Source organism: Antennarius striatus, chromosome 11 (assembly GCF_040054535.1).
Source record: "Antennarius striatus isolate MH-2024 chromosome 11, ASM4005453v1, whole genome shotgun sequence".
Classification (NCBI taxonomy): Eukaryota; Metazoa; Chordata; class Actinopteri; order Lophiiformes; family Antennariidae; genus Antennarius; species Antennarius striatus.
The window spans coordinates 15,494,798-15,510,261 of NC_090786.1; the positions used below are offsets into that span (position 1 = coordinate 15,494,798).

General features: G+C 39.4%; 1 protein-coding gene across 7 annotated transcripts in view; it reads left to right on the plus strand.

Annotated features, from left to right (window-relative positions):
- The window catches only part of LOC137603478 (neurexin-1a-like), a 259,246-nt gene extending 245,173 nt beyond the window's left edge, over positions 1-14,073 (plus strand). For all 7 annotated transcript variants that reach the window (XM_068326991.1, XM_068326989.1, XM_068326992.1 and 4 more), the window contains one exon: positions 12,213-14,073. In XM_068326991.1, coding sequence (XP_068183092.1) covers positions 12,213-12,517 — 305 coding nt within the window. In that variant the 3' untranslated portion in view covers positions 12,518-14,073. The remainder of the gene's footprint in view (positions 1-12,212) is intronic.
- The last annotated feature ends 1,391 nt before the right edge of the window (positions 14,074-15,464 follow it).

Here is a 15,464-nt window from a genome sequence, read left to right on the forward strand (position 1 = left end):
TTCCTGTAGACAGTGAATTATGTAAAACATATGATTTGGTATTTACAAAATACTATCATTTTCATTGTCCTCAGTAAAACTTTTGTGTTGTATGTCACCTCTGAAGATTGCATGGTTATTTTCCAGTGTAGAACCATATTGTATATTCTCTATTACTATGTATGTAGTTTTGATGTCTAACTGACTGGTAAAATGCAGGAACTCATTCATGCAAATGCACTGAGCTGGATGTTGCCGTGTCGCCCCTCAAGGTGTGTCAAAATAATGTAGTTTGACAAAACTGGTATTTAAAACGTGTTAAATCTGTTTATTCCCTGCAGTGCAACCAAACACTTAATTTCTTATTTTGCCAGACATAGAAAGCAATAAACACCAACCCTTAGCTCCTGCTTATGGATGGAAGGATTTTCAAATGCAGTCCGAGGTGATGAGAGGCACAGAGAACAATTAAGTCCAGACTCAAGGCCCCCACTCCATCTAGATATACTATCGATCAGTATGTGGTCATAAAACCTCCACTAAATTAACGTCTGGCCCATGGCAAAGACTATCAACTTTCTAGTCTGCCTCTCTTCCTGTTAATCTAGCCTTCCATTTTGCCAGTCACACCCTTTCTATAATTCTCATACAACACATTAGAGTGATATTCCCATTGGGTAGCATCATGATAGGTACTTCCAATGTTCATCTGCTACCTCTGTCAAATACCATACACAGGAGATTGGTTTGTGTACTGATTCACACTAGCAGCTTGCATTATGATATTTTTGACAAGAGCATCTGCCAAAACATCAGTTGCGAACTGTGTGATGCTAAGGGACACGCACTCCCTGAGCAGAGTATCCCTCTCCTTCTGCGATCACTGAAGGGGATTTGACACCAGAGCTGTGGGCTCCCAGGGTGGCAGCTGTCTAACACCGTATCCTGATTAATATCTACGTTCAGAACAATTCACACGCTCTGCCAAGCACTCAACACATCTTAGCACCGCTGCGTAGAAAGAACTGGATCCACTCTCACTTATACAGGACTACTTTCTCATATTACTGCTAAGCCAACTCCTTTTAATGACATGAATAATAAATCATTTCTCAAACAATACCTTAATAGTCTGTTCTTTCTGACAAAAGCTGATGGACACATTTTTCTTACATGTCATTCTCTAAATTTGGCGCTCAGAAATCACAGCACACATGCAGGAAAATAACATTGGTGCATCATGATCCCAATGGGTTAGCATAGAAGCAGAATATTATGTGAGCTGCCTATGGCCCAAGGTCAGCTGTAGATCATCCTGGATACCACTGGAGTTTCATCCAACAGAAGTCTCTGTCACCCATTAAGTAAACATCAGTCAGGTAAACTTCCTTATTGACGTGGTTTATTTCTCATACCTCCAGGAACCAAGGAAAGCCAGCAGTACGAGCAGAGTTTATCACATGGCAGGACTTAGATTAGATCATACTGCAGCAAATTGATTCCCCCCCCATCCGGAAAAACACTGAAGAATGCACAGGCCCATGCTGCTGCAACACATCTGAAGTGTAATGGGATGCTGGTTTGGGGAGTATGCATATATTGAGCAGCATGACTCTGACAGCTGAAAATCATAGTGGCTATGATTACAAGCACACATTAATGCATCCATCATCGCTGGGAATTCTCCTGGGGAGATTGCTAAACAAAATAAACTCTTCTAAGTGCTGTAGCCTCCATGTGTGAAATATTGTGTGATTCCTGACTTTAGTTTAAAACAGTCTTTTGCCAAAAATATACATGTGGGAAGGCTAAGAAGTGCTGGTCAATCATCTGGATAAAATATAAATGTAATGTATGGGTGTGTAAAAATAGACTCTTGACATGATGGCAGGTCCTGATTTTAAAGTACCAAGATCAGTGTTGTGGTGTCAATTGATGGAACGGGTTTCTTTCCTGAGCTGCATGGGGTCAGAGGAAATGGAGATCTCTAACATGCCAGCTCTATTCCTGTTGTTGGCCAGTGGTGTAGGGCAGATGATGTACCCTTACCCATATCTTACCCATATCATATCTAAGATTGAGTCCTACAAATGCTTTTATCATTTGGCATGCGATCAATCGTTTTCCTTCCGATTACTTGATTTTGCTCTTCACTACGTTTGCTAAAAGAAGTAAAATTTTAGTCATCATTTCTGATTGAAATGGTTGCTGTTGCTGTCAGAAAATAAGTTTGAAAGTCAGATATTCAATGTTAAGTAATTAAGTGTCACTTGATTATTTGGATCTCGAACACCATCGTCTTTTGACTAATCTTTTTTTTTTTTTCAAGTAATACTGCCAGACAACTGAACCTTGCTTAAGTGTAGTCCTGACAATATACAGTATTGTTGTTTGTATAGAAATGTGGCAAATTTAAAACAATCCGACAGAAAAACACATCTTCACCTTTTGGCTTTTCCCGTCAGGGGTCGCCACAGCGAATCAGTTGCCTCCATCTAACCCTGTCTTCTGCATCCTCTTCTATCTCACACCAACTACCTTCATGTCCTCTTTCACTACATCCATAAACCTCCTCTTTGGTCTTCCTCTAGGCCTCCTGCCTGGTAGTTCAAAACTCAGCATCCTTCTACCAATATATTCACTATCTCTACTCTGGACATGTCCAAACCATCTCAGTCTGGCCTCCCTGACTTTATCTCCAAAACCTCTAACGTGCTGTCCCTCTTATCCTATCCATCCTGGTCACTCCCAAAGAGAACCTCAGCATCTTCATCTCTGCTACCTCCAGCTCTGTCTCCTGTCTTTCCCTCAGTGACACTGTCTGTAGACCAAACAACATCTCTGGTCTCACCACAGTTTTGTACACCTTTCCTTTCATTTTAGCTGAAACTCTTCTATCACACATCACACCTGACACTTTCCTCCACCCGTTCCATCCTGCCTGTACACGGTTCTGCACTTCTTTTCCACATTCTCCATTGCTCTGGACTGTTGACCCTAAATACTTAAGATCCTCCACCTTCTTGATCTCTTCTCCCTGTAACCTCACTCTTCCACTTGGGTCCCTCTCATTCACAAACATGTATTCTGTCTTCCTGTGGCTAACCTTTATTCCTCTCCTTTCCAGGACAAACCTTCTTCTCTCTAGCTTCTCCTCCACCTGCTCCCTGCTCTCAGTACTGATCACAATGTCATTTGCAAACATCATAGTCCATGGAGATTCCTGTCTAACCTCGTCTGTCAGCCTGTCCATCACCATAGCGAACAAGAAGGGGCTCAGAGCTGATCCGTGATGCAGTCCCACCTCCACCTTGAACTCCTCTGTCACACCTACAGCACACCTCACCACTGTCTTACAGTCCTCATACATGTCCTGCACTGCTCTAACATACTTCTCTGCCACTCCAGACTTTCTCATACAATACCACAGTTCCTCTCTGGGCACCCTGTCATAAGCTTTCTCCAGATCTACAAAAACACAATGCAGCTCAATTTGGCCTTCTCTGTACTTCTCTATCAACATCCTCAAAGCAAATACTGCATCTGTAGTACTCTTTTTTGGCAAAATACCATATTGCTGCTCACAAATGTTCACTTCTGCCCTTAGTCTAGCTTCCACTACTCTCTCCCATAACTTCATTGTATGGCTCATCAGCTTTATTCCTCTGTAGTTGCCACAACTCTGCACATCTCCCTTGTTTCTTAAAAATGAGCACCAGCACACTTCTCCATTCCTCAGGCATCTTCTCACTATCTAAGATCCTGTTGAACAACCCAGTCAGAAACTCTACTGCCACCTCTCCTAGACACTTCCATACCTCCACAGGTATATCATCAGGACCAACTGCCTTTGCACTCTCTTCATCCTCTTCAATGCCCTCCTCACTTCATCTTGACTAATCTTTGCTATTTCCTGGTCCACAACAGTCCCCTCTTCTAGTCTTTGTTCTCTCTCATTTTCCACGTTCATCAACTCTTCAAAGTACACTTTCCATCTTCCCATCACACTACTGGCACCTGTCAATAGACTTCCGTCCCTATCCTTAATCACCCTAACCTGCTGCACATCCTTCCCATCTCTGTCTCTCTGTCTTGCAAGCCTGTATAGAACATTCCCTCCCACCTTACTGTTCAACCTTTCCTACAAGTCATCATAAGGAACATTTTGAGACACTTTCTGTTCCAGAGGCGGATTAAAAGATTCCTTTATCATGTCTGTATTATAAATACATCAGGCTTGCCTTTGGGTAAGATGTAAGAAGTGGGGGAAAAACAGCATAGCTCTGTCCATATAAAACATGTTAATAAACACTATATCCTACTTATTAATGGAACAGTTTTTTATCCAGGTTCTTGTTTCCCCATTTTCCTTCTTTAAGCTGATCTGGGCAAATCGATGAACAGTAAGAATCTTTATCTCTCCTGCATAATTGTAAGCAGTTCTCAATGGATATTTATTTATAAGGAAAGTGCGTCCTCGTTCTTGGCAGTTAATTCTTTCCAGGAACCACACGCGATTAATGAGTTCCACGATAGAGCGACAATCTATCTTATTATTTATGGTAATTTAAATGTTTATGACCCTCCCCATACTACTATTAAACAACTTACTATCTGTGTTACCTTTTCCCACACTCCTATCGACTGTTTAAAGCACTTTTGTGTGTCACGTAAGTCCGAGACTCATGGAAGCAAGCACACTTCTGGATGCCGTCAGCCAATAGAATGCACGTACAGTATCACGTGACTGCCTACCAAAAAGGTGAAGTCGCAAGCTTTGACACACAAGCTTTGTTTTTGTTTTTTATTCTTAATGCATTAGTTTGTAATTGATGCACATGAAACATTTTTTAGCACCACAGAACCATGCTTGAATGGAACTTTTTTAACTGATGGTGGAAAACAAAACACATTGTTTCACACCAGAAAAATAGATGAAGGAAACCATATGGAAGATTTTCTTGCCTTTGATTTCATAGTGCCTAAAATGTCTCATCTCAGAACCCCCTGATCTCAGTACTGGCCAATTTTGATTAGCAGAGAAGTAGAGAGTAATACACCGTAACATACATTAGCAATAGACAAGACAGCATCATTTTTATCATCTGTGTTCACATCTTTACCTTTTCCACCAACGTAGTTATGACATAACACCATGTGACACGTCATTGCTATGAAATGCAAAGGGTTCCTCTCAGATGCAACTACACATCTACATCTTCAGCCAAAATCAGCAAACAGAGCTTTCTACACTTTTACTCAGCTCCAGTCCCTCTTCACTGCGGATTGCCGATAGGCAGGTGAAGGTTAATCATATCTAGTTTCTTCTGTCTATGCTCCCTCATCATTTTCTGTCCTCGGGCATACTTCAGTAACATTAACAGCTACTAATGTGTTTGACATTTGTTTTATTAGCTTTAATTTATGGCTGGGGAAACAATACAGAAAGTAAACCAATAAATCATATAGCAAATGAACACTCTCTTTAACCCGATGGCGATGGCTGGAATGCACCCAGCTGGGAGGGGGGAAAAATTAGAGTAAATTATTGTTTTAAATGTAGCTGCGAGATTAATGAAACATTAAGAGCACTGTGCTGGCTTAAGAGGTCACTGCCCACATTTAATAGGTTATTCAATCATACCCAGCTGGAGCTCTTTATGTGTTCATTGCTTTCTTTGCTGAGCACAGTGGCATGCACCTCGCATGCCAACAGACAGCCACTCACTGAGATATTTTAATATATGAAAACCGGATGCTCTCTGAATGTGATGACATCTTATGCTCACTAATGACACTGATGACCTTCAAGCATCATTCTAGTCTCAAAAACATATCTCTCTTAATATTTTATACATTTCCCATTTTATGCATACACTTTTAAGGAATTTTGAAATTTATGTTGTTTTTCTGCACTCTTTCAGTGAGGATTATTCTGTCTTCTTTCTACAATCTAATTTAAATGAAGTGTATTCCTAGAGAAAACAGGATTTCATACCCACTGTCAGTCTTTCTCTTTACTGATCCCACCGTATTTATATTTTCAATTATTTTTATTTTTCTACCCCATATCTTTTGGGTGTGCTGACATTGATGCTAACATAATGTGTCTGTTTATAAGTCTAAGTAGGGCATGAAAGGCTTTGCTTTTCTAAGAAGAGTATCCCAGCCAAAGGTCAGTTATGGCAATGTTATAAGTAAATTGAGACTTGGGAATGTTAAACAATTCATCAATTCACTGTACACCATTCAGTTAAATGCATTTTAAAGATGCATTAAAATATCAAAATTTGTATTTATGGGTTGCTCTTCTTTTTATTTCAAAGTTAGTAAACATATCTCCCTACCTATATATTTGAATAAGCTCAATTGAAAACCTCACTTTTTAACTCCATCAACTACCTGTCAATCAAGCACCAAACCAATCACGGTGCCCAACCAATCACAGTGCATCTGCCAGAAGGATTCCCGTGAACAATATGGCATAAAACATCAGGCAGAGAAGCCTTTTGTTGCAGTTACACCTTTCGCCCACACAACAATGCAATATTCGGGAAAAAAACGCTGGCCAAAGTGAAGTTTTTTGAAAACACCGGGTATCGTTGTTGTGTGGACGCTGTAACCGAAACTTTTCCTATCCAGAGGGCGTCTCCCTGCGACGAAAACCGCTGTGACATTAGTGTGTGTGACCCGTGTCTACATGTACACACAGATTGGACGGAGTTAGAACCAGCTAGTTTCTGACGAAGACTGTCGAGGACTCTTTGATAAACATACTTGACAGTTGGATATTTGTTTCTTTCGTTCTTTATGAGTCATAAAGTTTATATATTTATTTATTCATTCATTCATTCACGTTCCTCGCCCAAGACGCCGACGCCAGTTCTGGGTCAGACCTAGATGCACTGCCTGCTGGTGGGAAAACTCTGATGGGTGCGCTTGGTTTATAATACCAATACAATTGTTTTCATATGTTTGGTATGAAGTCTGATATTATAGTTTTATCGTTGAATTTCCACAGGTTTCTGCTAGTTTATGAATAACTCAGTATGTTGTACATCATATTTCCCCATTGGCTATATTTTAACACACAGAAATTGTTAGTATAACTTTTTTGTGAGCTTTTATTTTGTAATTAAATTACCTTTCATATGTTTAAAATCTGGAATAATGATGAAGAGTTTCTTTCAACACATCATAAGCTGAATTCACAGAACAAATTGTGTGAAAAAATTTTAATATTGGTATCAATCTGTAGTTTAGAGAGACATTACCAAGCTTATGTGTAATCATGTTGACTCAATAGAAAGCACCTGTGTGCATTGTCAACTGAAAAACATAGAACTCAAGACCATCGAACTGGAGTCTAAGCAAGCAATGTTCTTTGGACTTGTGAGATTCAGGCAAATGTATCCATTTCTGTCATCTTGCCTAGTTCATAGGATGCCTACTCGGCATAAGACTCAAACTGCTTCATACCTTCCATCAGACCATTTCAACCACCTTTTAATAATTCTCACTTGGACCTAATTTCATGCTCAATTAGCTCTCTGTCCATCTCCCACTATTAGCATGAGCAGAAGCCAATTCAGAATCACACATGTCTGTTGTCATCAGGCCTGCTGCCTGCATGTCACAAGTACAGGATGGCTTGCATCACTTCTTGAGGACACACAGATAATTAAAGAGGGAAAAGGGATTTAATAACTGTTTTGGCTCTGCTGCAGTAGATACAGTGACCTGTCTGCAGCCTGATCCCCAACTCTATGACAACTCTGACAGCTTGTGATTATGGTTGGATATGTGAAGTAAGAAGATGGTATAACACTAATCTGTCTCAATAACAGCAATGTGTCACTGAGCTTGCCAGCTAAGACCGGTTTGCTCTGAAGGCAACAGTCACACCTCCTCGAGCTCACAACGACACATGATGAGCTGATACTGTTCCAGGTCACAGAGGGTCTGGTTGGCAAAAAAAATCTGCATTTATTATCTTCTCACTAAAAATAACTTATTTTCCTGTATTAGAAAAATAAACTGTGTTTGTGTGCTACAAAAGACTCTCCTTGACCAATTACCACCACCACTTAATGAAAGGTCAAGCCTACACTGTCTATTCAATATATCCTAAGTTGCTCTATTACCTTTCATCAGGCCTCATGAACACCTGAAGTAAATCCTACAGCTCCACTTTTCATGGTTTCCATCATCCGTTACAAATTACAAAACAAATGAACCATCTCGCCGGAGACAAATGAGGACAAATAGTCTTTTAAGAGAGCCATTTGTTTAAATCCCGACTGTTAGTGTTGAATCTCTGATCCCATTCCTCTCCTTGAGAACATGTGGCAAAAATAAGTCAGGCAAAAAGAAAAGAAGTCACATCAGGTGGTTCACAGGGTTTATAATGACAAGTTCAATCCAGCCAATGGTAATTTCTCAGAGAGGTGAGCTCATGCAGCTATAGTGAAGAATCCAGGGAGAATTGAGGGAATAGAGAGTGGAATAAACCCTGCAGTAACCACAACATTGAAGCCAAACCAATCTCAGCACCATTGCACTCTTCAGTGCCTTGCTGTATGGCAAATGCAATTCCTTGTCAGGCTATTTCATTTTCTTTACTAACATTTAAGTGTCAAGGTCATATATAGGATCATTTATGCCTTTCTGTGTATGGCTTTGCTACTACATTTTGTCCAGTGGAATGTCAGAAAAGGCTTGGAGAAAAATGATTTCTTAATAAATGACTGAAACATTAGATTGCCTTAAAATTACCTTAAAACTTTAAGTTGATGACACCGTAATCACCGTGGGATAAGACTGAGAGTATGACGTTATTTTTTAAGCTTTCATAAAATTCCACTCCTTTTAAAGTTAACCTCTCCGAGTTTACTGCTACCATTTCACAAGTGCACCCCCGCCACGCTGCCATGAAGCTCGGCACCACTTTAAGGTCATTTTCCCCATGTCTAATTTTACCCTTGGGTACACTTGAGTAGAGCGCATGAGAGCAGTCATCATTTTAAACACTTGTTTCAGGCTCTATTTCTTTCTGGGTTTATGTGTGCCTTCATTCTGAGGTGATGGAGTGCTAATGAACAGACAGGCAGTTGCATTTTGACTGAAGTCTTATGAATTCTCTCAAACTCATTGTGTCTTACCCCCGCTCTTTGCTTGATCCAAAATCAGGTTAGAACAGTGCAGGTTTAACTCATGGGGAATAAATGAGCATCATCATTCTAAGATATATTAGTTAATTTTCAGGAACCAGGAAATATTTCTCGGTGCCGTCATGTGACTTTTTGACGAACACCACTGAGACTAGATATAGTCTAATGAGCTGCAATGAGTGTTTATCAACACTGAGCTACAAGCATTACGAGTCCTTTAAATACTTTGCACTTTCCATATTCCTGTCTACAGATGTCAAACTATATTTAGCTGAATCTTTAGGTAAATAACAAAGTGAATCTGAGTGTACGTCATTGTTCCATTCCTTAAAGAGCTTTGTACTCGGGTTACTAAGGGATTCTTACGACTGAGGCTCGTGAATGCAACCTGTGGAGAGCCAATCAACAGATTGAAGCAAGAGGAAATATCAGAGACCAGAGATGCAGGTGTTAGATCACACCAAGAGGAAATAATAATGTGGCTCTGATACCACATGATTCACTCCTGATAAAGCAGACTAAATCTGCCAATCTCCTGACCTTTCCCAACTCACCTTGCTGCTGGAACCAATACATTTCTCAAGTGCCTTAAGTTTTCCCCTCCATAAACTTGCTATGCGTACCCTTTTAACTTTTTGACCCTACACAAATGATACATAGTAATTATAAAAGAAACATGCCATCAATGTCCACACAGTGCCTTGCTAGGGAAGAGCCATGTCTACCAGTGGCTTTTGCCCACAAGGAGGGAGCATTCTTCGCACCTGTCTGCTAGGATAAGTGGGCTTGTCAGAAGCAGAGCTAATCTGTTGCAACGCTCAGTCACACTTAATCCCCCAGTGGTACACTCCACCTGTCCTTGAATGTCGGCTGGCATTGAAGCCATACCTTGGTCACTGATCAGTCTAACCATGGTGGATAACATGTCAATAAATGGCAGCGGTAGTATCTTCTATTCAGACAGACTAAAGAACACCTGCCATTTGCAGTTAACACTTTTTCATTGCCTTTAGTTTGACATGAAAGAGGTCCACATATATGACTGTGTAAGGTCATTTGCTGATAATAAGTTATTCTTTTAAATTTTCTGCACTCAAGCTCAAGATGTGCCATTTAGAATGAAAAGTATTTCATATTTAAAACCATAAACTTTGAGTGAGACACGAGAGAGAAACAGTGAGGGGCTATTAGAGACATCAGTAAGAAGTGGGCATGCTGATTTATAATCGTGTCCCTGTTCACTAATACCATTCTCTCAGTGTCCTCATATATGCAATGTTCTTTTTTGAACAGTCTATGGATGTAGTGACCATAGCAATAGTTATAGTGAAATAAAGACAGAGTGCAGAAAAAGGAGGAAGAATAGATACAAGTAAAAAGACTGATGGCAGGCTATTAACAGTGAAGTCTGTGCATCATATTTATTAAATAACCCTGCTACCATACTGAATCAAACTGAAAACATTAAAAGAAGCGTGATATTTACTGAGGTAGATGTAAAATAATTTCACATATGTGCTAATATTGTGATACTGCAAGCCAAGGTACACCCAGGGGCCATTAGAGATGGCATGTGATAAATAAATTTTGATAAACACCAAACACTGTCCATTAAAAAAGGTAGCACATTGTCTTTCTTCGCATGAATATGTAAAAAATATTGTTTTCACTATCACTGTGCTCTTGCACACAGCCCTTAACACTAAGCTTAAGAACGAGACTTGCAACTTGCAAAAAAAGTTCACCATAAGGTAGCATAACTGTCCAGATACGCAAACGGATCATGTTAACAGAGATGTTTATGTTGCTTTCGTCATTGCTGATTTGCCTTATTTAATAATTCATAGTGCATCATCTTCCTGACAACACAACTATGAGCTGGTTGTATTTTTTTAAAATATTTTTTATATTTGTAATTCCAAATGTTTGCATTGAGCATTTGTATTTAACAAATGCAACAATGAGAGCTTAAGCAGTAATGCTGACTGTTACAAAAAACACACAGAGAAATCTGTCAGGAGCAGTGAATAATTTCAGGGGACTGATGTGGTTTTAAGAATATGCTCTATTGAATGGTACCATCTCAGAACAGAAGTGGGGACAGCCTTTGGCAAAAACCGACTGATTCAATTGAAGAATTGTTTCTCTGTGAACAAAAAAACATTTAGTATGTTATACAGTCATGCTGCTTGGAGATGTAGTAAATGTTGGAAATGTGTTCAGTTCATTCATGACTGTGCTTTCAAACACATTAAGAGCTGTGAGCCTTTGGCTCTGACGCTTAATGAATCCTTAACCCATTACTCTTTTCAGCTCTGAATTCAGTAGATCTCTCTTACAGTACCTCACTTCTCCTTTCTTCTCTATATGGACATTATAAGTTCAATTAATATCATCATGATGATCTGGAGTAATTAAGATACTGCAGATCTTAATTACTGTATGAACTGAAAGGAGAGAATTTCCTCGGAATCACAGGGACGTCTCACACGTGTTCAAATGGTGTAGATGGACGTTAGACAGCTAAAATGGAACATACTCACATACTCTTGTAATATGCAAACAATATATAACTTGATTTTATTTGGATGCAACCCATCCATGCATACACTTTCTTGTAGAGGAGACGATCGTAATCATCTAATCAAAAGCTGTTAAACCGTCTTTGTGGGTCAAGGGTCCACTGGAGCCTATTCCAGCCGACTGAAGGCGGAAGGTGTGGTACACCCCAGATAAAACATCAGCTCGTAACGGGGCATTTAGGTGCCAAAGGATGTCAAATACAGCATTTACAGTGTAACTAAAGCTAGGCACCGGAATGTGCTGTCTTAGTTGTATCTAGAAATATATTTTCTTCCATCTTTATATATAGAAATATAGATAACTGTTTCTTCACTCTTCATAGTGCATTGTATTTTTATCAAGCAGAAAAGCCAGTATCAACTTCATTAACAGTAGTCATTAAACTGTCATATTGTTACATGCATGCAGAGAAGAAATGCATTCATTAACTACCATAAGTCTAGTAATAATAACATGCTACTATCTCCTTCTGCCCTGCAGCCAATCCCACTGGCTCTGGACCAAAGGGTTACCCTGGGACATCGGAAGTTTTCCGGGAGTCAAGCAGCACAACGGGAATGGTGGTTGGCATCGTAGCGGCAGCCGCTCTGTGTATTCTTATTCTGCTCTATGCTATGTACAAATATCGGAACAGAGATGAAGGTTCGTACCACGTGGATGAGAGTCGCAACTACATCAGTAACTCAGCCCAGTCAAACGGCACTGTTGTCAAAGAGAAACCAGTCAACACCACAAAAACCTCAAGCAAGAACAAGAAGAACAAGGACAAGGAGTACTATGTGTGATTGTCAAAGGTTTGGTCTTTGCCAGACCAACATTAACACTTAGTGAAAACTAAAGGACAACAACATGTGTACAGTATAATAACAAAGAAGAACATTATTTAGCCTTTTTTTTTTCCTCCTAGCAAATGCTCAGAAACGTTAACTTGAAACTTAAAAATGAATCAGTTGAAAAAATAACTTTCTGTAGTCTCAAGTGCTGGACAGTGCAACACATTTACTGTCCAGAAATAGAATGATGGAAAAAGGCTCTGGTAACCATTTGAAAGTGAACTGAATACATATCTAACATGTCAACCAAACAACTTTAACCCATCTGTGACTTGTTTCCTTGGCCAAGATAATGTGGTCTCTTGTTTCTGGCAAACAGGAGAGCACAGAGGCATTTTTGCAAAGGGATGTTGAGCTAACAAACTCGTACGTTTTCATTTACATTGCCTGTGTTTGTACTGTTGCCACTTTTTCTACAGAAAACAACACAATGCATTAAGGAATACAAACACAAATACAAAAAAACATTTATTGTGGATGACAAACAAACAAGATCACGTGGCAGTAAGTAAAGGGAGAATAAATTCCCTGATGGACATTCATGAAATCAGCCAAAGTACACACTGACGAGGCAGTGATGGCAAAGATGAATACCTGGCTGAGCTGAAGTGCAATAATGAGAATGGATGGCAGTTTCCCTTGAAAGACTGTCTTGAAAGATAAATGCCAGGAAGAAATCTGGAAGCCTTTGTTTTCACGTTTGTGTGAACTGGAAGGAGAGCATTTCCTCGGAATCACAGGGACGTCTCACAGGTGTTCAAATGGGAGCCATGCACGCAAAATTATCTTATTATGGTACATATGTTGATATACAGTACAACCACATCTATATGTGCTTACTGGACTGTGACAAAGTGGTGTTTTATAGCCTGTTGTATAGATGATGCAAACTATATCTGCTCCTTAACCATTTTGGAATAAAACTACAAAAAGGACAAAAAGAAGATATAAGTGTTAATAAGTGTTGCTAGACATAGAAAATTTTATGAAGACATCTGCATTTTTTGTGTTCCTATATAATTTTTATACAAATTTCAACCCAAGATAGATGATCCTTGACCAGTAGTAGCCTAACAACACCCAGCAACTGCACAAGATTTTGATAGTATGGCGTTAGATGACTAATGTGGCTCTCTTCTAAGGATGCTGGTTAGCATTACTGCCTTCCTCCTCAATCCTGACTTACATGAAAGAGAATAAGGAAGACCGCTATGATGATGATGATGATGATGATGATGATGATGATGATGATGATGATGATGATGATGATGATGATGATGACTACGACTACGATTTATTTGCTGCGTGTATCTTTATCTGGTATCATAGAATGGCCCAATGTGTGCTTGGGTTGATGCTAAACCAGAGGAGAATAGCTCAAATAAGTCTCCTTTTCAACTGTTCTGTGTTTGTTCTGTCATTCTATCAGTCAATCCTGGTTTACCAGATACCTGTACTTGGAATGAGTATGAGGAAAATGACAATGAACTATAAATGATGATTATACATTTGGTTTGTTCGCTCCTTTTTTACTTTTATCCGGGAGTCACAGGTTCAGTTATAACTCTTGTACCCCACATAAAATCTAAAAATCAGTTGCAGGAATATCACTCAAGACGAAAGGCTGTGGTGCAATAACTCAGAATTGCACTCCTTTAAGATTGTGTGGCTTATGATGGGCAGTTTAAACAAAGATGATGTCACTTTTGTAGATTTTGCACAGGTCCCTCTATGGCAAAAAAAAAATATATATATATATATATGGGGGGGGGGCGTTATACATGGAGCAAGAATATGTCAGCGTCCTGTTGTGAGGATAGTCGCTTTTTGAACTATAGCCAACGTTAACTAATGAAAAACAAACATCTTATGACTTCTTTCTCTTACCTAATGAGCAAAATAAATATATCTGTGGCCTCTGGACACAACAAACAATGAGTTGAATCTAAACCTGTGCAGCAAACAGATGGCTCCTTGTGAATCCGCACCCTTTAGTCTCAGCTCATCATCAGCTTTTAATAATGTGTAATGTATGACACTTGGCTCCATCTGTAGGTTTCTCAGCAGTTAACCAAGTGTTACTCAAGGACACTTCCGAAGTGGTTGCTGGCACAATATGCCACATAAAGCCAGTTTTAGACTTAAAAAAGGACATTTATGCTGATGTGGTACCACTAAGACTGGTAAAATGATGAAATGCGACATGACATGCAGAAAATATAAAATGTTCATAGTGAATATTCAAAACAGATTGAGAAAAACAGTTTTTAAATAATGCCCTTCCCTGTTAACACTTTAAGGGAAATAAACTGCTTGAGGACAATAGAAGAATGATTCTGATTTCTTCTGAATTTGATTCATTGATTTCAAATGTTATTGCTATTCTTTTTTTGGGGGGTGGGGTGGGGTTGTGGGGGTTCATTGTGAGGATAGAGAAAATAAAAAAAACATTGTTTAATACCTCATTTGAATTAACCAAGACAGAACATCAGCACTTACCTAAGAATATTTGAAGCTTTACTATGTTAAAACTGGACAGACTGAGATGTTTGTAATGCAAGCTGAAGGGTAAGCTGTATTGATCATAAGGAGTTAACAACTTCACTTATACAGTCAAACATCAACCAACACAATATAGCAAACCAGATAATAGTACATGCTCGCGCAGCTCCAGTAATGCCGGCATGGTGTTCGTTTTACTTAATGAATGTGTCAAAACAAACAAACTCTTCTCCCACCTGTTACATTCTTTTTGACTTTTTATCTTCCTTTGTACTCAAATTCTATATAACTCTACCTGTTGCTTGTAAGAAATCGTTGCCGCTTGACTCCCCCTTCTAACAGAGTTGTTGACGGATGGTGGTTGAAATGATTTGTCAAGAAAATGGGAAGCCATTCA